The sequence below is a fragment of the Nicotiana tabacum genome, chromosome 19 (assembly GCF_000715075.1).
Source record: "Nicotiana tabacum cultivar K326 chromosome 19, ASM71507v2, whole genome shotgun sequence".
Classification (NCBI taxonomy): Eukaryota; Viridiplantae; Streptophyta; class Magnoliopsida; order Solanales; family Solanaceae; genus Nicotiana; species Nicotiana tabacum.
In genome coordinates, this window is record NC_134098.1 from 11,819,713 (window position 1) to 11,841,450 (window position 21,738).

At 41.2% G+C, this 21,738-nt stretch overlaps 1 protein-coding gene across 1 annotated transcript; it reads right to left on the reverse strand.

Moving 5' to 3' along the window:
- Window positions 1-19,815: 19,815 nt before the first annotated feature.
- On the reverse strand, window positions 19,816-20,903 carry LOC142173383 (uncharacterized). The gene is made up of 2 exons (XM_075238964.1): window positions 20,255-20,903; window positions 19,816-20,153 (listed from the first exon to the last, which is right to left on the reverse strand). The coding sequence occupies exons 1-2, from the start codon at window positions 20,901-20,903 to the stop codon at window positions 19,816-19,818; spliced, it is 987 nt and encodes a 328-aa protein (XP_075095065.1).
- Between the last annotated feature and the right edge of the window lie 835 nt (window positions 20,904-21,738).

Sequence of the window (21,738 nt, forward strand, 5' to 3'; positions counted from 1 at the left end):
TTAATGATAAAAACAAAGATGAAATCATGAAATATAATCAATTACATATAAAGAATATTTGTCCCAACCCAAAGTGTGAAAATCTTCTTCAAAAGCGCCCAAATCTGAGCTCCATAGCTTAAAGTATGATAAAATGACCAAGACCTTTCTAGAGTACTTTAAACACTGCTCCAACGGTACCCTTTGCGATTGAGGTCACCAACCATGTGATCGCGATTATAAAATTTCCTCCACATATTTTACCCATCGCGATCGCGGCCATTTCTCCGTGATTGCAATGAACAAATTTTCATTACCCTTCCCAAACTCTTCTCAGATAGTCTGTAGTATATAAGCCATAAATATTTGTACAAACTCCAAATGACAAATGGTTTTGGTTTTCTGGAAACTAGATACAAAGTGCTACAACTTTTATTTTTGGATCATCTTTAAATTCCTTATAGATTGCAAGATATAAGCTTCCGAAGCCACTCCTTTGGCAGCAGATTTTTCGTCTACGCGATCGCGAAAAGGCTTCCACGATCGCGAAAAGGCTGCCACGATCGCGATTCACAGTTCCCCAAACAGAAATTTGCACTTTGCGAACGCGACCCAAAGTCCACGATCGCGATGCACACCCCTATGGCAAAAAACAACAACTGAAAATGTCCTTGAAATGGTCCGAAACCACCCCGAAACTCACTTGAGCCCCTTGGTATCCCGTCCGAACATACCAAAAATCACCATAACATAACACGGACCTGCTCGAGGCCTAAAATCACATCAGATAGCATCAAAACTACGGATCACACCTCAAATCAAACTTAATAAGCTTATAAACTACCAATTTCTACAACTCGTGCTGAATCATATCAATTCGAGCCGGAATGACGTCAAATTTTGCATGCATGTCCCAAATGACACAAAGGAGCTATACCACCTCCCGAAATCAAATTTTGAACCCGATATCAACCTAGTCAACTCCCGGTCAAACCTCTCAACCTTCCAAACCTTTAACTTTTCAATTCTTTTCGAAAATGCATCAAAACAACCTATGGACCTCCAAATCCAAACATACGTCTAATTCCCAAATCACCATACGAAGCTATTGGAATCATCAAAATACCATTTTGGAGTTGGCTACACAAAAGTCAAACTTCGGTCAACTCTAGCCACTTAGGCTTCTAAAACAAGAATCTTCCAAATCAATCCTAAATCATCCAAAAATCGAACCCGACCATACACTCAAGTCATGATATACAATACAAAGCTACTCAAAACCTTAAGCCACCAAACACAACGCTAATTCTCACAACGACCGGTCGGGTTGTTACATTCTCCACCTCTTAAACAAACGTTCGTCCTCGAACGTCCTAAGAACAGTTTTGAAGTCATCAAATAACTGAATCTACTCATCATATGTATACTCGCGGGGTGATCCCATGTCACCCCAATCTGCATAGGCCCGACAACACCATCTCAACTGAAGATTTTTCCTGCCACCCACACCGATAAGCCTTAGAACCAAATATTTCACCATCTGATCATTTCCTAAAGACGCGATTCCCACATAAACACACAGTACCAACCTCAACCAGCTGCCACAACTTATGCATACACCCACAAGGTGTGACCACCAGATGTAATACATCACCCACATGCCCATACCAACATCTCTGCCCACAATAGCTGCCCATAATCAAATCCAACACCGGCAAATAACCTCATAACAACTAAAATCTTGTCCCAAACCTTCACAACGCAGATATCGATGCAAGAAAGCTAAAAATCACATAACCACTCATCCAAATCAACAAGTCACACCCAACGCTACCTAGCCACATACCTCGCAAGCTAAATCCAATAAGCACAAGGCGAATATGACTTAATATGGAAAGAGAAACAAATGAGAGAGATATCATACAAGTCCGACAAGCACAACCCCCTATCAGTACCATATTACTAATTCGTTCCATAAGGGAGAAAAAAAACATATGAACTAATCATAAGGATCTCATCATAATATAACTCCATCGTGGCGCATTGCCTAGTTCGAATAGAATACATATCATACCAACCGAAAACTTCCACTACCTCAATTCTTCAAAACAAAATCACAATGCGTAATAGACCTCCCATACTGGTAGAGCACCTAAATCACAAATCATAACAAAACCACCCAAAAATCACATCAAAACCTACTGTAATGAGTAACATAAAGTTCATTCTAGTCTTATAGCTCTCAATAGTGAACAAACCAAGACGATAGACACGGGCTACCACTATAGAATCTCCCAACAGGGGTAAACACATAAGTAGAGTATAAGAATAATGAAACTCACCTATATATGAAGCAAGATAGGAGGACTCTCCCTGATAAACAGAACCAAATCAAAAGAAGAATGACGCTCCTTTATAACAAATCGAAACCATAACTGTAATGACACTATCTAGTATAGCAGCCTCAGTCCTACCATAGAAAGTATATCAACGGGCCAGGCCTCCCCCTTTAGGGTGCCCTCTACCCGCCTATCCTCCACCCCTAGTTGGCTGTGCATGTGGAGTAGCAACTGGAATGGAGCACGTAGCCTGCGTGATCTGATGAAATCCGCCCCTCCTGAGTCTGGAACAATCTCTCATGATGTGCTTAGTATCACCACACTTATAACAATCCCTATGCGGGCGTGGCTGCTCATACTGAGCCTGTGCCAGATAACTGGAATAACCGTTGTAGGAACCTCGTGCAGGTGGTGCACTAAAAGATGACTGCCCTATATGAGTACCTTGACTAACTAGAGCACCATGAGTAGTCTAAACTGCGGACTAGACTAGCCAACTGCCAGAGCCTCTGCCGTGATGGGTCATAGCTGAAGAGTAGAATCCAGTAAATCCTCTAGAACTCGAGACCTCTTGGCCTCCTTATCCTCCCTCTCCCCACCCCGAATACGCTCTAATATCCTAGTAATGTCCACAACCTACTGAAATGGAGTATCAGTCTCTAAATCCCGAGCCATGCTGAATCTAAGACCATAACTGAGCCTCTCGATTAATCTGCGGAATATCTGAATGTAGGAACCAAAGTAGGTGTATGACGGGATAACTCAGTGAACCTGATGGCATACTCTGACACCATCATGGTGCCAAGATGCAGTTGCTCGAACTCTGAGCCTAAGTGGGTGGTGATGCATCGACTGGTCAACCCTCCTCATAAACCTACCACCACTGATACGCTTCTCCCGACAACCGAAATATAGTAAAAGCAACTCCGCTTACCTCCACAATACCCATGGTGCAGAGAATAGAGTGACACTTCTCTAAAAAACCCTGTACATCTAGGGGTAACAACAAGCGCCTGATAAGTGGAGATTTTGACTACTTATTAGTGCCTTTTAGCTTTTATTTTAGTCCAAAAGCGTTTAATTATATTCCCAAAAACTAATGAAATATGCTTAATTGCAGGAATATTGGAAAATGAGCCTCCAAGATAAAATCCTACTCAAGAAGGAGTGATCTGAATTCAAGGACAAAAAAAGACACAAGCTTAAAGTGCGGACCGCAGAATATCATCCGCGGCCGGAGATTGTGCAGAAGAAATTATCAGATATCTTTGAGAAGTGCGGTCCGCACATAAAAGGTGTGCCCGCGGAAGCTAGGCAAGAGAAAAAGTACAGAGAACCTATCAATGGACGTGCGGACCGCATAATTATTGTGTGGCCTCAGAAGATCAGCTATGCGGCCGCAATTGCATTTGTGCGGTCCGCAAAAGAGCCATGTGTGGCCGCACTCAGAAATGTGCGAGCCGCAGAAAGAGAGAGATGCGGACACGGTTCAGAATTATGAGGCCGCATGATTCCAATCCTGTCAGGTTGAAGCAAAAGTGCGGACTGCATATGGAATTGTGCGGCCGCAGAACCTCCGAAGGGCATTTTTGTCTGAAAATTCCAGCTCTGTATAAGTAGAAGAGTTTCACCTTTTTAGGTCAAGTTTTTGACATCAGCAGATACACTAGCCATTTTTCTTTACTATCTTTAGTAGTTTTTGCCATTTTGAGCTTTTTTAACGTAGATTTCTTTATTCAAATTATCAATATGGGTTTAATTATCACTTATTCTTCTTTCTCTTCTAATTTAAGCATGAGTAGCTAGATTCTCACTAGGGTTATGACCCAACCCTAGTGTGTTAACTTAATGGGTATTTGATTTATTGCTTATTTATGGTTGGGTGTTGATTATCTAGCCTAGTTCTTTCTTTAATTTGAAGCATTAATGGTTGCAAATATTATTTCATACCTATTCGACTTGGTCTCTATTTGAGAAAGAGAGATTTAGTTTAGAAAAACTTGGCTAGCAAGAAATTGGGTCAATCGAGAGATTGATAAGCCCAATTAAAGGGTTGAACATAGAGATAGTAAAACCTGACTTGAGCTTATTATCAACTGCTTTGTTCAAAACCCATTTGGACTTGAGAAAGCCAAATTGGACAAAATCACTCTTTGACCGAGAGGTGTCGAGTGAGTACTTGAGTGTTGATAGCTATAATACACTCCAACTAATAAAACAAGCTTTAAGGCTTACAACACATTAAGCGAACACCTAGATGAAGGTCATAGCCCAAGGCCTTTTATATCATTTGAAAAACAACCAAAAATAATTTCCTAGTTTAAATTCTTAGTTTGTAATCTTAGTTTAAATTAAACCTAGAAACAACCCACGTTTGTGGAGGTGCAATTTGAGATAGTTCATACTCATACACTGCAATTTATACTTCTAAATTCGACGTATAGTTCCCTGTGGAATTCGACCTCGACTGCTTGTTGGGTATTACTATTGCAATCGACCGTTTCATAACCTTGAATTGACGTGTGAACTTGGACGAGATCAATTTTTGGCACCGTTGCCGGGTAGCATAAAAATAGATTTAGCTATATAGTTTGTTTTGTGTGTGAATTGTCTTCTTTTCCTTCCTTGTTACTAATTTGTGTGAATCAATTTTAGGTACCATAATGGCAAACGACAATGATCAACTCGGAAACATGCCTTTGGGGGATGTGCACGTTGAAGATGACCAAGTTAAAGAGGTTCCTCTTGAACCTCAAGCAAATAGAAGAGGTTGGGCACCTCAAGACAACGTCCCAATTCCACCTCCAGCTCCACCAAGAGCGGCTCCACATCGGGTGTTGCCGAATGAAGGGTATACAAGTGCCATTGTCCCACACCGCATTAGGGTGGGAAACTTTCAAATCACGAATATAATGCTCACATTGTTAGAGCAACGAGGATTCTTCACCGGGGCTCCGAGTCAAAATGCATACAAACACTTGAAGGGGTTTGTGGACACTTGTTGGGGGAGTAAACAGACAAATGCCTCCAAGGATACTTTAAGGTTGAGGCTATTTCCTTTCTCTCTACAGGGGAAAGCCTTGGATTGGCTAGAAAGATAGCCAAATCACTCCATCCATACATGGGATGAATTGGCGAAGAAATGTATTTCCAAGTTATTTTATCCCAGGCGTATGGCTACTCTTAGAGACGAGATTCTAGCATTCAATCAAGAGCCCAATGAGCCATTGCATGAAATATGGGAGATGTACTGAACTATGGTAAAAGAGTGCCCAAATATTTACATGACGGATGCTATGATTCAACAACTTTCTATCGGGGGATCAATTCTACAAATCAGTGCGTGGTTAATCCACTTGCCGGTGGAAATTTCATGACAACGCCGTATGCGGAAGCTTGTGAGATTTTAGATGAAATGGCTGATACTTCTTCGGTATGGCAAAGTAGAGCAAATGTTCCTCAAGGTGATTCGAACATGATTCACCTACATAATGAATTACATGACCATGGGTAAGACATTGCCAAGTTGACCACCACAATGAATCAATTAGCCAAAGCTCAACTTCAACAAGTGCAAAATCCTAAGCAAGTCAATTCCATGGAATGGTGGCAACAATCAAGGAAATTGGAGTGGTTGTAAAAACCAAGGCAATTGGAGTGGCAATAATCAAGGATATTGGGGAGGCAACAATCAAGGGGGATGGAACAATAATTAAGGCAATCGGGGGTCGGGTTTTCAAAGGCCCCCGATGTATCAACAATCGAGCAACCCTCCTCCTTATCCTTCCCATGGTCCAAATTATTCTAACAATGAGATGGGACGATTTGAAAACATGTTTAAGCAAATAATGGAGAAAAATGCCGAACTCTGATACCCAACTTCCCTCTCACAATACATCTATCTGAAACTTGGAAGTCCAAATGGGGAAAATCTCTCAAGCCCTAAACACTCGTCCTAAGGGGGCACTACCAAGTGACACGGTGGTGAACCCAAAGGCTGAAAACAATACGGGACATACTATGGCCGTTACTACAAGGAGTGAAAAAGGTGGGGATGCACCCATCTCGAATCAACGAAAGCTTGTGGATGATGAGAAAGTGGTTCAAGAAGATGAGATCTCGGACAATGTGGTGAAAGAAAATGAGGAATTACGGATTGCTATTGATGACAATGTAGAGGAATCTCAAGAGAAAGTGAACCCGTCTAGGATCACATTGTTGACGTACCGTAACCGGTAGTGCAAAAGGCTAAGGCACCAATGCCTAGGCCTCCTCCTCCATATCCTCAAAGGCTCACCAAGCGAAATGGCAAGAATCAATTCAGAAAATTCATTGACATGATGAAGAGTTTATCTATCAATGTGCCATTGGTTGAAGCCTTGGAGCAAATGCCCGGTTATGAAAGATTTATGAAGGACTTAGTGACAAAGAAGACATCAATGAATTTTGAAACTATAAAAATGACTCATCAAGTGAGTGAAAATGTGCATTCAATGGCTCCCAAGTTGGAGGATCCCGGTGTTTTCACGATTACTTGTACCATTGGAAGTGCCTAGTTTGCAAAAGCTCTTTGTGATCTTGGGGAAAGTATCAATTTGATGCCCTATTCAGTTTTCAAGACTTTGGGAATTGGGCAACCAAGGCCCACATCTATGAGATTACAAATGGCTGATCGTACCATGAAGAGACCATTGGGAGTGATTGAAGTTGCATTGGTTCGTGTTGATAAATTCATTCTTCCTGCGGATTTTGTTATACTTGATTGTGAAGTAGACTATGGGGTGCCGATTATTCTTGGTAGACCTTTCCTTACAACGGGAAAGGCTCTTGTTAATGTGAAAGCCTGTAAACTCACTTTTCGGGTGGGTGATGAAAAAGTGGTGTTCCACGTGTGCAAATCTATAAGGCAACTGAATAGCAATGAAGTGTGTTCGTTCGTGGACTTGGTTACCAATGTGATTATTGATGATACAAGTACCACGATTAATGTGGGTGACATGTTAGAGGCAATTTTGCTAAATATTGATGATGATGAAATGGATGGCTTCATGAAAAGTGTCAATTCTTTGCAAGGGATGGGGTCATACAATTATGCACCTCAGAAACTTTTCTTGGATCTCGAAAATAGGAAAACTCCTCCAATAAAGCCTTCAATTGAAGAGCCTCCTATCTTGGAGTTGAAGACATTGCCTCCATATCTCACATATGAATTCCTTGGCCCTTCCTTTACTTTACCGGTTATTCTTTCCTTTTGTTTGACTAACATGCAGGTTGACTCTACATTGGCGGAGCTCCACAAGAGGAAGAAAGCTATTGGGTGGACTTTGGCGGATATTCAGGGAATAAGACCCGCATTTTTCATGCACAAGATTAACTTGAAGGAGGATGCCAAACCCTTCATTGAACACCAAAGGAGACTAAATGAAGCCATGCAAGACGTGGTCAAAAAGGAGATCATAAAGTGGTTAGATGCCAGGGTTGTCTACCCCATTTCTGACAGTTCGTGGATTTCTCCGATGCAATGTGTTCCGAAGAATGGGGGCATAACTGTGGTCACCAATGATAAGAATGAGTTGATTCCAATAAGAACGATGATCGGGTGAAGAGTGTGTATGGACTATCGGATTCTAAACAAAGTCACAAGGAAAGTCCATTTCCCACTACCTTTTCTTGACCAAATGCTTGATAGGTTTGCCGGCCGGGCGTTCTATTGCTTTCTAGATGGATATTCGGGCTACAATCAAATCCTTATTACCCTAGAAGATCAAGAGAAAACAATCTTCACTTATCCCTATGGCACTTTCTCTTTCAAGTGGATGCAATTTGGCTTATGATATGCACCGATAACTTTTCAACGGTGTAAGATGGCGTTCTTTATTGATATGGTAGAGGAGTACCTTGAAGTATTCATGGATGACTTTTCGGTAGTCGGGGATTCCTTTGATGATTGCTTGGCAAATTTGGATAAGGTGTTGGCAAGGTGTGAACATTCGTGAAGGGCGTGAGACGTTTCTTGGGTCACGTGGGGTTCTTTCGGCGTTTCATAAAGGATATTTCCAAGGTGAGTACCCCTTGTGCAAGATTTTGGAGAAATATGTTAAATTTCAGTTCAATGATGATTGCATGAGAGCATTTGAATTACTCAAGTTCAAGTTCACAACTACTCCCATTATCGTCGCCCCGAATTGGAGCATTCCTTTTGAGCTCATGTGTGATGCTAGTGATGTGGAGGTTGGAGCAGGTTTGGGGCAACATATTAACCAGATCTTTCATCCGGTCGATTATGCTAGTAAGACCATGAATGATGCCCAAGTCAATTACACGGTGACCGAAAAAGACCTCATTTCCATTATCTTTGCTATGGAGAATTTTTGCCCGTACTTGATGGGTGCAAAGGTCATTGTCCACACGGATCATGCGGCACTTCGCTATCTTATGAGCAAGAAAGATTCCAAAGGCAGGTTGATAAGATGGGTACTTTTGTTGCAAGAGTTTGACATAGACATCCAAGACAGGAAATAAAGTGAAAACCAAGTGGCGGGCCATTAGTCTTGTTTAGAGGAGGAGGCGAGGCCACATGATGGCCTTATAATCAATGACTCCTTCCCCGATGAGCAATTCTTAGCCATTTCATGGAAAGAGGTGCCATGATTCACGGATCTAGCAAATTTTCTTGTAAGTGGTATCATCCTGAATGAGTTCTCTTCAAACCAAATGAAGAAGCTCAAACGGGATTGTCAAGACTATTATTGGGAAGAACCATACCTTTTCTAGATTTGTACGTATGGAGTGATTAGATGATGTGTACCAGAGGAGGAACAAGATGAAATACTTGGGGCTTGTCATTCTTCGCCATATGGTGGTCACCATGGTGGAGCAAGAATGTCGGCCAAAGTGCTAAATTGCGGTTTCTATTGGCCCACTCTTTACAAGGATGCAAATGGTCTAGTCAAGAATTGTGATGAATGTCAAAGGGCCCGTGAAATCTCAAAGAAAAATGAAATTCCCCTCACCACCATTTTGGAAATTGATATTGTCGATGTGTGGGGTATTGACTTCATGGGACCTTTTGTGAGTTCTTGTGGAAACACCTACATCTTGGTCGCGATTGATTATGTGTCTAAATGGGTTGAGGCAGTTGTTTTACCTAACAATGAAGCAAGAAGTGTGGTGGCATTTTTGAAGAAGAACATCTTCACAAGATTTGGTATTCCTAGGGCTATCATAAGTGAAGGGGGATCACATTTTGCCACAAATATGTCGACACCTTACTCACTAAGTATGGTGTCACTCATAAAGTCACAACTCCCTATCATCCACAAGTAAGCGGTCAAGTGGAAGTCTCTAACCGGGAAATAACGAGTATTTTGTCCAAAACTATGAATGCTAACTAGACGGATTGGTCCAAGAAACTCGATGATGCTTTATAGGCTTATAGGACAACTTACAAAACACCTATTGGAATGTCTCCATAATGGTTGGTGTTCGGAAAAGCCTGTCATCTTCCAGTGGAACTTGAGCACAAAGCTATGTGGGCTTTAAAGAAGTTGAATCTTCAGTGGGATGTCGCCTCTAACTTAAGGATGGCACATTTGAACGAGTTGGATGAGTTCTAATATCATGTATACACAAGTTCATCCTTATACAAAGGGAAGATGGAATATCTCCATGACAAGTGCATTTGGAACAAAGAGTTTAAAGAGGTTGATCTTGTGTTATTGTTCAATTCGCGATTACGGATGTTTTCCGAAAAGTTAAAGTCTAAATGGAGTGGCCCATTTGAGATTGAGGGTGTGACACCCTTTGGTGCTTTGGACTTAAAGAATAAAAATGATGAGGTGCTTAGAGTCAATGGTCACCGGGTAAAGCATTATCTGGGAAAAGCTGGTGATGGCCATGTCGTGGCGGTAATTCATTTCAAATGATGGTAATTTGTGTCGTGCCGCGACGTTAAATCAGGTGCTTCTTGGGAGGCAACCCATGTTTCTTTTTCTTTAGATAGGTCTTATTTTGTGCTAACTAGTTTTGAAGTGTATTCCAGGAACTGTGCTCAGAAGCATTGGCGTGAGGACCGCACAATTATGAATATAGCAGAAGTCAATTGCGGCCGCACAAACTGAAATGGAAAATTGCAAACCTTGTGAAGTTTGTCTGTCAGAGAAATGGTCAAAGTGCGGCCGTATAAGGAAATCTGCTGTCCGCACCAAAACTTGCGGTCCTACACATAATTCTGCGGACCGCAGATCAACGGAGGGAAATTGAACAATAGGTGATAGAGTGCCGACTGCAGAAGGTATTCTGCGGCCGCTCTCGTCTCTTGAACCCTTAGCCAATCCCGTATAGCATACATAGTAGCCCTAAGGCTACTGTTGAGAATTTACACTCTCTGAGAAATTAAAACAAAGGCTAAAATCTTGCACACTACTGAGTCAATTATCTGCCACTTAATTGAGCATCTTTGATCATTCCTTAACACCACTTCATCACTGGTATGTTCAAATCATTTTTAGGATTCTTCAATTTTCTTGGTTTAGTTTACAATTTGTTAGTTATTTTAGACCATTTGTCAATTTCATATCTATGTGGGGTGTGACGTTTGTTGGGTAAACTCCTAGTTGCTATTTGGGGTATGGGTATTTGGTTTTTCATGTTTAAGTGCTACTACAATGTCCAATTTGTGCATAAAATTGAAACCCTAAGAATTCTGCCCGATTAAGTTTTGAAATGTTGGGCCCCACAAGGAATTGTGCGGTCTTCAGAAATATAGATTAGGGCTTTGGTGAAGCAAGATTGTTCTTACCGCACTTGAAATTATGCGGTCCGAAGAAATTCAATCGCGGCCGCAGAAACGTGTGTACGGCCGCAGATCAGGGCATTCTCTGTCCTTAGAGAGTTGCCATTTTTAGGCGCCCATTGTGTGAATGCACTTATAAAAGTGCGGAGCGCACTTCAACGCTGCGACCGCACTTTTAAAATTGTGCGGTCCGCACAACCCAACCTGCGGCCGCACTTGCACTTGTGCAGACCACACTTCCCCACCCTGCAACATGTTTTGTTCTGTGACTTTCCGTTTATCTGTAATTGAATTAGAACTGACTCCTGCTGCTGTTTGTTATAGAAAATGGTTAGATCCTGTGGTCGTGGTGATATATCAAAGGGGAGGGGTGAACCTTCCAGAGGCAGAGGTAGAGGCAAAAGCAATTTATCCCTCGCCCTCCAAAGAGTAATCAGCAAGAAAGCCACAGCAGACCGACGAAGATAGACCAAGCTCTTCGAATCAAGTTCATATGCACCGTCTAAGGAAGCATCGGAGGGCAACTCAGTGCAAGAGAGGCTTGCTGTGCAATCACAGCCACAACCGCTTCTGGACAGATACCAACTGACAAACGAGCCTACCTCTTCTGAGAGCACTTCTGAGGGGTCGGAAGGTAATAGTCAGGCTTTGGAGCCTTCATCTACACATTCCCCCGACACACCAGCTACTACAGTAGATGTAGATGAGATCCCGAATGATGGCCGAGGGGGTGATACCAGAGTACCCGGCCTTGAGAGGTCGAATAAGAAAGAAATTTGGGAAGATAAGTTCGTTAGTCTTGCAGCCTTATCTCGTTTCAGATAGTGGTGGCCGTCGAGATTGCTCACTCTTGAGCGTCAGTTTTTGTTAAAAGACCTTGATAAATATAACCTGACGGTGTCTAGAAAGTTTCGGGAGCAGAAGGGGTGGACATGGTTCACTAAAAGTGTGTTCGATGCCAAAGAGTACTTGGTCTGGTAATTTTATGCCAATGTGGCGTACATAAAAGAAGGGGACCAAAGTGACAAAAGTGAGGAACCTGAAAGTGAGGTTTGATCAGAACACCTTGAACACCTACTTGGGGTTTGAGGATGTTGAGCCAGTTCAATATTTGGAAACGCTAGCTGTGGGTGATGCAGCTCGCCCATGGCTAGCTGAGATTCTGGCAACTCCTGGACCACCACCACCATGGATCACAAATGGGATTCCTATTCATAGGAACACCATGAACTTCAAATCAAAGGGATGGAAGACATTTGTATACAGCAGGCTAGACCCATGCCAGAATGAGACAAATCTTCCAATTCATCGGGCAGTGCTAGTTGCCTCTATCATGGTCGGGTACCCAAACAATGTGGGTGTCGGGATGTCGGCCAACATGTCTTTAGTCGCCAGGCAAGGTGACACCTCCTACCCATATCCCAACACTATCACTGAGTACCTTACAGATTCGGGGGTAGAGACGCGGGATTTTGATACCAAGGTGTAGGCGAAGAAGCCCTTCTCATGGTATTCTTTGACGGGTGGTGGAAACCTAAAGAAAAAGGGTCAGCCGACTACTACCGTAGGCCAGTATGATGAGCCTTCGATGGTAGCTGCAGAGTCAACCGACATGCCTTCTACTTCAGTAGTGCCTTCAACTAGTACATCTGCCATGCCTCCACCTCCTTCATCAAAGCTTTCAGCATCAGTTCCCCCTATCTCGACTTTAAGGACGGTGCCTATGCCCACTCATCCACTATCTGCGCTGCGAGTCTCCCAGATACTAGCGAGCCTCAACAACTGGATGCAGATTGCTACTACAAAGCTGTCTGACTTATCCAGTGCAATTGCAGCACAGTCATCCACCCCGTCACCCCTGATTCCTCCGACAGTGGAGGATACATTGAAGAAGATTTTGGATAATCAACAGACAATCATGAACACTTTAGTAGAACATAGAGCAGTGATTGAGGAGATTGGGAAGTAGGTAAAGAAGATAAAGAAATCCAGGCGTCCAAGAAATCATTAGACAAACTAAGGAGAGAGGTCACCAAGATAGCAGCCGCTGGGGACCTCCCAATTAATATGCTGATAGAGACAGATCTAGCAGCACCAGTAGTTTCAGTAGCACCATCACCACCAGTGGCACCAGCTGGCCAGTCTGAGTAGACGGACATGGCTCCCGACACTGCTGAGGCGGTACGCCAGATGTTCACCCACCTAGTTACTCCCAGAACCGAGGATGATGGGACCCAATTAGAGGAGACTGAGGGCGATGACGCTGCTATGGACACAACCACATAGGGAGTCCTTTTCACTCTTACCCTTCTTTATTCTTATTTTGTTAAGCACTGGGGAAAATGCTTACTTTTATTCGGGGGGTGGAGTTTATTTGATATTTGGATGATTTGACAATTGGTTTGTCATAACTGATAACATTTTCCTTTTTCGTTTTTATCATGCATAGATTCTCCTTTTATCTCTCTATTGATGTATATATTTTTTCTTTTCCTCCCTCATTATGTATATTCATTATACTTGTTGTAGCTTGCTTTATAGCTTCTTTATTTACTTTTCTTATTAGTCAATGGTTAATTCAGTAGCTTCTTTTTAATTTAGTAGCTTCTTTTTATGTTTGAGTGGACAATAAGCCTTTGGTTTTCATAATGCCAAGGTCCTTTCCAAAGGTAGTTTTTATGTGAACCGGGTGACTCTTCCCAATGATGGATGGCATAACAACCTTCTTAAGGGATTGAGGCCATTTTTGGTGTTTAGGTAAGAATAATAGTAATAAGGAATAAAAAGACCTAATTTAGTAAGGCTCGAAGAGTCAAACATGCTTCACTTGGTACCAACACACTTAACTACGTGCTTATGATTAAAAATAAGTTTTTTTTGGAAAGCAATAGCTCTAGTTAGTGACCTTCTGACTTTTGTGTTGACTTAAGCAACCATCGAGTGGTTTAGTTAAACCATAGTGATTTTCAATCTTGAATATGGTCATTGTGGGCCCTCGACTCTATCCTCTTTAACAATCCAGTTGTGTGAGAGGTGAGATGTTTTCGTTGCAAGTCCAAGTACCCGTGCAAATGGTCTAGAACTTGCCCCGAATGTGTTTCTAGGCAAAATTTTAAGTTTTGCTTAGGTTGAGAAGTGATTGTAGGCTCTCCTTGACCCGCTTAAAATTTTCCATGGCCTACCAATGTTGTTATCCCTAGTCAACCAATTTGAGCCTAAAACCTTTCTCATTTGATCACCATGTTACAAGCCTTTACCGGTTTTGTCGTGACACTCTCTTGGCACCCGAACTTTCCTTAACACTCTTGTGAAACAATTGGCTAAAATCATAAATTTGGGAGAGAGACGAAGAGTGTGAAAAATGTATGAAGGCACAAAAATAGAAAAGAAATGAAAAGAAGAAAAGGCAAGAAAATAAAAAAGAAGAACAAAAAGAAAATACAAAAAGAAAGTGAATAAGTTGAAGAGTTGAAGGGATTTCAAAGAATAGTAATGATGCAAAGCATGGAGAAAACAAAGAAGGAGAAAATGAATATCATGACCAAGAAAGAGTGATATTAAGTCTCTCTAGTTCCCCTAAGGAAAAGAAAATGCCTCAAAGAGTTGGCAAAACATGAGCCGATAAGAGGAAGTGGAGTGTTTAACGAAAGATGAACCCGTTCTATTACAACATATCCAACCTTAGTCCAAAAGCCTTCATTGCATTCCGAAAAAGGCCTACGTAATTTTCAAGCCGCGTGAACTTACATTAGTGGTGATCTACATAAAGGGCAAGCATATGGTACTTAGAGTCGTACTTGTAATATTTCTTTGAGAGAGATGAGTGGATCTTTCACAAATTTTTAAATTGAGTGCTACATTCTTTAGTGAGTTATGCTAACAGAGAGTAGAGGAGGAGGAGTTTGGGATCCACAATGACCTACTTAAAAGAGCTATTCCTTAATAAATAAAGTCAACTATTGATGCTCAAGTGTCACATTAGAACTATTTGCGCTTAAAAGCTCAACTCATCGCCTTGTTGATAATTTATAAGTGTTTGGGTAATTGTTGATCCCAATTGATGTGTGATTGATGTATCTTTGATTAGCTGGAATAGCTCTTAACTTGTGGGTATGGGAATTACTTTATTTGCTTAAGGACAAACAAAAGCTTAAGTTTGGGGGGAGCTGATAAATGGGGATTTTGACTACTTATTAGTGCCTTTTAGCTTTCGTTTTAGTCCAAAAATATTTAATTGTGTTCCCAAAAACTTATGAAATCTGCTTAATTGTAGGAATATTGGAAAATGAGCCTCCAAGATGAAATCCTACTCAAGAAGGAGTGATCTGAATTCAAGGACAAAAATAGACACAAAAGCTTAAAGTGCGGACCGCAAAATATCATCTACGACCAGATATTGTGCAGAAGAACTTATCATAGATCTGTGAGAAGTGCGGTCCGCACATGAAATATTCTGCCGTAGAAGCTAGGAAAGAGCAAAAGTTTAGAGAACCTGTCAATGGAAATGCGGACCGCACAATTATTGTGCGGCTGCAGAAGATTAGCTACGCGACCGCAGTTGCATCTGTGCGGTCCGCAAAAAACCATGTGAGACCGCACTCAGAAATGTGCGGACCGCAGAAAGAGAGAGATGCAGTCGCGGTTCAGAATTTTGCAGCCACAAGATTCCAATTATGTTAGGTTGAAGCAAAAGTGCGGACCGCACATGGAATTGTGCGGCCGCAGAACCTCTGAAAGGGCATTTTTGTCCGAAAATTATATCTTTGTATAAATAGAAGAGTTTCACTTTTTTGGGTCAAGTTTTTACATCAGCAGATACACTAGCCGTTTTTCTTTACTCTCTTTAGTAGTTTTTGCCATTTTGAGCTTTATGAACATAGGTTTCTTTATTCTAATTATGAATATGGATTTAATTATCACTTCTTCTTTCTTTTCCAATTTAAGCATGAGTAGCTAGATTCTTACTAGGGTTGTGACCCAACCCTAGTGTGTTAACTTAATGGGTGTTTGATTTATTACTTGTTTATGGTTGGGTATTGATTATCTAGCCTAGTTCTTGCTTTAGTTTGAAGAATTAATGGTTGCAAACATTATTTTATGCCTATTCGACTTGGTCTCTACTTGATAAAGGGAGATTTAGTCTAGGAAAGCTTGGCTAGAAAGAAATTTGGTCAATCGAGAGATTGATAAGCTCAATTAAAGAGTTGAACCTAGAGATAGTAAAACCCGACTTGAGCTTATTATCAACTGCTTTGTTCAATACCTATTTGGGCTTGAGAAAGCCAAATTGAGGAAAATCACTCTTTGACCAAGAGGTATCGAGCGAGTACTTGAGTGTTGATATCTAGAATACACCGCGACCAATAAAATAATTTTCAAGGCTTACAACTCATTAAGTGAACACCTAGGTGAAGGTCATAGCCCTAGGCCTTTTATATCATTTGAAAAACAACCAAAAATAATTTCCTAGTTTAAATTCTTAGTTTTTAATCTTAGTTTAAATTAGACCTAGAAACAACCCAAGTTTGTGGATGTGCAATTTGAGATAGTTCATACTTATACACTACAGTTTATAATCCTAAATCCGACGTATAGCTCCCTGTGGAATTTGACCCCGACTCCTTGTTGGGTATTACTATTGCAATCTACTATTTAATAACCTTGAATTGAGGTGTGAACTTGGACGAGATCAATTTTTAAAATCTCACAAGCTTCCTCAAAAACATCTCTAAAAACTGAGCCCAAGTGGGTGGTAAAGCATTGGCTTGTCTACCCTCTTCATAAACCTACCACCACTGATACGCTGCTCCCAACAATCGAAATATAGTAAAAGAAACTCCGCTCACCTCCACAATACCCATAGTGCAGAAAATATGGTGACACTTCTCTAGAAAATCGTGTATATTCGGGGGTAACAACAGGCGCCTCCGCTGCGTGTTCCCCAACCGGAGCTACTGGCGGCTCCTCAAATGCTTCTCTTGTAGGTGCTCTAGCTGCGGCACGTGACTCTCCTCATCCTCTACCTCGGTCCCGGTCTCTCGCAGGTCTAGTATGGGCCGGGGTGCTTACTTGGCTGATCCGGTAGTACGTGTCCTCACCATCTGTGAGAGAATAGATATACAAAGGCTCAAACTTTGAAATCAACAAATCTGCATAGTAGGAATGAAAGAATTTGGATTGTCCTAATAGTTCCGTAGCCTCTCGAATATAAGTACAGATGTCTCTGTACCCATTCGCAAGGATCTACCAAAGTTACTCGTGACTCATAGAACCTATGAACCTAGAGTTCTGATACCAACTTGTGATGACCCAAAATCCTACCACATACGTCGTGATGGCACCTAGTCCCTAAGACTAGGTATGCCAATTATGTACAATAACTAGGCCAGTTTAATAATGATAATTTAGAACATAGTTTAATATGAATACCGAAAAAAGTGAAATGAGTCTACCTGGCAATAATCATAACAATCTCCCAAGACTAGGTAATACAGAGTCACTAACTCTAGCTGAATACATGGAAAGATCTCAAAGATCAAAATACAATACTGTATAAATGACAAGGTGGCAGTACAATGAAAGGAAAGGACTTCAAGGAACTGTGATGATCAAGCAGCTCTACCTTGAATCCTCTCGATCAATAAGCTAACTCTGCCCGAGTCCGATAACTCCAATAGTTGGTTCTGCACAAAAAATGCACATAAGAGTAGCATGAGCACACCACGGTCCGTACCCAGTAGTATCAAGACTAGCCTCAGTGGAGTAGTGACGAGGTACATATCAAGACATCTACTAGTCAAAATAACTTGTGTAGTATAAAAGTATAAAGCTAATAATAAATGCAGGAATCTGTAAATGGATACAAGAATCGACATATGATTTAAACATTTAAAGTAACATAACACTGTTAAAGTACCAGCGAGAACATATAAGGGAAATAGATGTCAACCAACAAGTAAGCCGTTCCAACACAGGTCTCACAACGAATTACTCCGAGATACCTCATCTCATAACCACAAGTCACGAGTCTCAAATCATAAATCATATGCTCACGGCACCTTGTGCCCACATGTCTAGTCACAACCGCATGGACAACTCACGTGCCAATATCCCAATCCGCCCGGCATAATCACAGGCTCACAATCACAATTCGCTCGGTATGGTCACAAACTTAATATCATAATCCGCCTGGCATGTCCACGACTCAATATCAACATAAAAGCAGATAATACAAGAATACATGGGCATGATAAATAAATATTAAGTTTAAACTCCTGAACCGGTATAAGTGGCATACTACAGTATATGCTTGTGCAAGTGTACTATTACAACCCAAGTCAACAAGTAATATCAAAGACATAGAGTAGTTGATTGAAATCAACACAACAAGTCATGTAAGGTGTATGGCATACACAACGCGAATCACGCTAACACACGAATATCGTCAATATAGGGCCCTTCCATGGTTCCCCACTCAAAAGCGACTCCCCAATCTCTCACCTTACTTCTTTTAGCGACTAAGTGCCTTAGGAGTTAAGGTTCAACAATCTTAAATTAAGAACAAAATAGGGGTACGACTTGTAATGTGGGTGCCAAAAGAAAGGTCTATAGCTCAAAGGGACTAGCAACGGAAACTTTTATCTTCAAGTGACAAGCATATCTATGCTCAAGCAAGAAACGCCTACGTTATCTCCTAGATTAGCACAGCTTAACAATTTCGCTTCGATTAACACACGGGGCAAGTTCTAGACTACACATGATAGCACAGAGAATTACAAATCCTCACACACACATTACACATGACTCAATAAAGACGGTTCTATTCAACTCTCAAGTCAAGCAAGCACATATAATTGAGAAATTTAAGCATTAACGCACTATGTAGCATACAAGTCGAACAACTGAGAAAAGACGTCACAAAATAGGCTATTTGCTTTACTCAGGCATCAAAATTCAACTCAAATGTACGGGAATATAGAATGCATGTCATAACCTAATGTTCCAACACCAAACATGTCACTAGGTATCTCAGAGCAACTCAGTTTCTTCCTACCCTTCTCCTAAAGAAATAAAATAAAGTACCCGGTTCGAGCTACACCCTTAGAGCGCCCAAAGAAAAACCAAGGGATACTACCTAACTATCCTAAAAAAATCTTTTTGGTATTTTTTTTAATCGGACTTTAATCCCTCAAGAAAATTGTCCAAAAGATCCATCGTCGGGAAAAGTCCGAGCTTTTTCTGAATTTTTTCTTTCTATTTCTTTTTCATTTTTTTATTTATTATTATTTTTTAGAACCTAGACTATGTCTACTACGAGTTCTAAAAGAAAAACTAATAAAAAAATAGTTTTATACAATTATACTTCAGAAAGTAGTTTTTCCACCCCACACTTATATTATGCATAGTCAACGATGCATGATCACAGAGAAATATATTAAAACAAGGGTGAGAAATACTCCCTGAGACCCTTTCGGGCCTAGCTCGGACATAATCCTCAATATTAAGGGTTGGGACGACCCCACACTTAAGCTCAAACATGCTCCTCAGTTTCAATTTCGAGTACTCAGACTTCCCCTACTCAGCAAAATTAAAACAACAGAAAACTTGACACTAAAAAAAATAATAAATAAATAAAAAATACAGGCCGGCTTGCCTCCCAACAAGCGCCTTATTTATAGTCATGGCACGACTCTACTACTCTGCTCAGGCTGGGTGTTTTCTCTTCTTTTTTCTCCCATGAAGTCTAGCCTTTTTGCACGCTCTCAGAAGATCTCCTCTTTCATCTCTGGCTCTTTTCTCAATCATCTTTACACACTCAGCTTGCAACACCACCTCCTCTAACCCACTTATCCCATCTGGATCACTACAATTCATATAAGAACTCTGCTCTATCCCCTTTAATTCGACCACATTAATCATGCACAAGTCCTCATAATGCTTAGGGGGCTTAAGTGTCTTGTACACATTAAAAGTGACTTCCTCATCGTCAACTCTTATCTTCAACTTCCCTTCCTTCACATCAATAATCGCTCCACCAGTAGCTAAGAATGGTCACCCCAAAATAATGGCCACTTCCTCATCTGTCTCATAATCAAGAACAATAAAATCAGCAGGAAGAATAAACTTTCCTACTCGAACTAACACATCCTTTCTGTCATAACTAGTGACATATCTGCTAACTGTAAAGTAATTGTAGTAGGTCTAAGCACCCCCAATCCGAGTTGCTTGAACAAATAGAATGGCATCAAATTTATACTAGCCCCTAAATCACACAGGGCTCTACCAACTTCTTGTTTTCCAAGAGACAGAAGAATTGTGAAACTCCCAGGATCCTTAAACTTAGGAGTAAGTTTACTCTGAACTCTAGCACTGCACTCTTCAGTAAGTGCAACTGTTTCAAACTCTGTATCTCTGAGATACCTTGCATACTTAGGCACTTCCTGCAAAATTTCCACCAAAGGCAATTTCACATGCACTTGGCTCGAAATATCTAAGAATTTCTTGTACTTAGCATCATGTTTTTGCTTCTGCAGTCTTTGTGGAAACGGAGTTGGTGGCCTTGTCACAATTACTGGCTCTGATCCTTTGTTCTCTTTCTCATTCTCCTCAATCGGCTTGGGAACTAATTCTCCTTCAGGACTAGCCGTATACTTCTTTTTCTTTGGAACTACTTCTAACACTCTTCCATTTCTCAAGGTAACCGCATTGACTTGAGCTTTAGGATTAGGCTCGGTATCACTAGGAAGAGCCCTATCTGGTCGAGTATTTTGGGCACTGGCAAGTTGTCCCATTTATCGTTCCAAATTTCTCATCGCTGTTGCTTGGGCCTGCTGGTCAGCCATCACTTTCTTCATCATTTCTGCTATTTGGGCATGCTGGTCAGCCATTAATTTCTTCATCATTTCCTCAAGGTGACTTGTCGAATTTGCATGTTATTCAGCCTGAGATAGTCTATATTATTGTTGAGGTGCTTGTGGCCTGTACTAATTTTGAGCACCTTGGTTTCCATCCCAAGAGAAGTTTGGGTGGTTCCTGCTGTTAGGATTATAAGTTTCCCCATACTGATTTTCCTGGCCTCGATTTGCATTACCCACAAAATATACAGACTCTGGATTGTCTGGGCATAGATTGCTCATGTGACCTTCTCCACAGACTTCACAAAATATCTGGACTTGTTGCACTGGCTAAGCTTGTTGCTTGTTAATAACCAAGGTCATCCGATTGACTTGGTTGGTCAATGTGGAAATTCACGCTGATAATGCCGAGATGACATCTAACTCGAGAACCCCTGTATATTTTTGCACTATGTGCCTGCTCATCTCTCATTGCCAATCAGGATTGTTTTTGAAGAATTTGTTCAATAACGCATATATCTCATCAAATCTTTTCTCTAACACTTGACCTCCAGCTGCAGCATCTACCACAATCTTTGTCTCATGATGTATCCCTTCTATGAAAGTGTGAGCTAACACTTCGTTTGTTTGATTGTGATGAAGACAGTCTCTGAGCAGTCCCGTGAACCTCTCCCAAGCTGAGTATAAAGACTCCCCCGCCTTCTGTTTGAAGGCGACTATCGCACTTCTGATCTTTGTAGTTTTGCCTGAAGGGAAGAACCTTGCCAAAAGT

What these genes read in the sequence shown, in the direction of transcription:
- LOC142173383 (XM_075238964.1), bottom strand. Translation starts at nt 20,903, where the DNA reads ATGGGACAACTTGCCAGTGCCCAAAATACTCGACCAGATAGGGCTCTT. An exon ending in AGTTATGACAGAAAGGATGT is followed by an intron (nt 20,154 to 20,254) that starts GTTAGTTCGAGT and finishes GACCATTCTTAG; the next exon opens with CTACTGGTGGAGCGATTATT.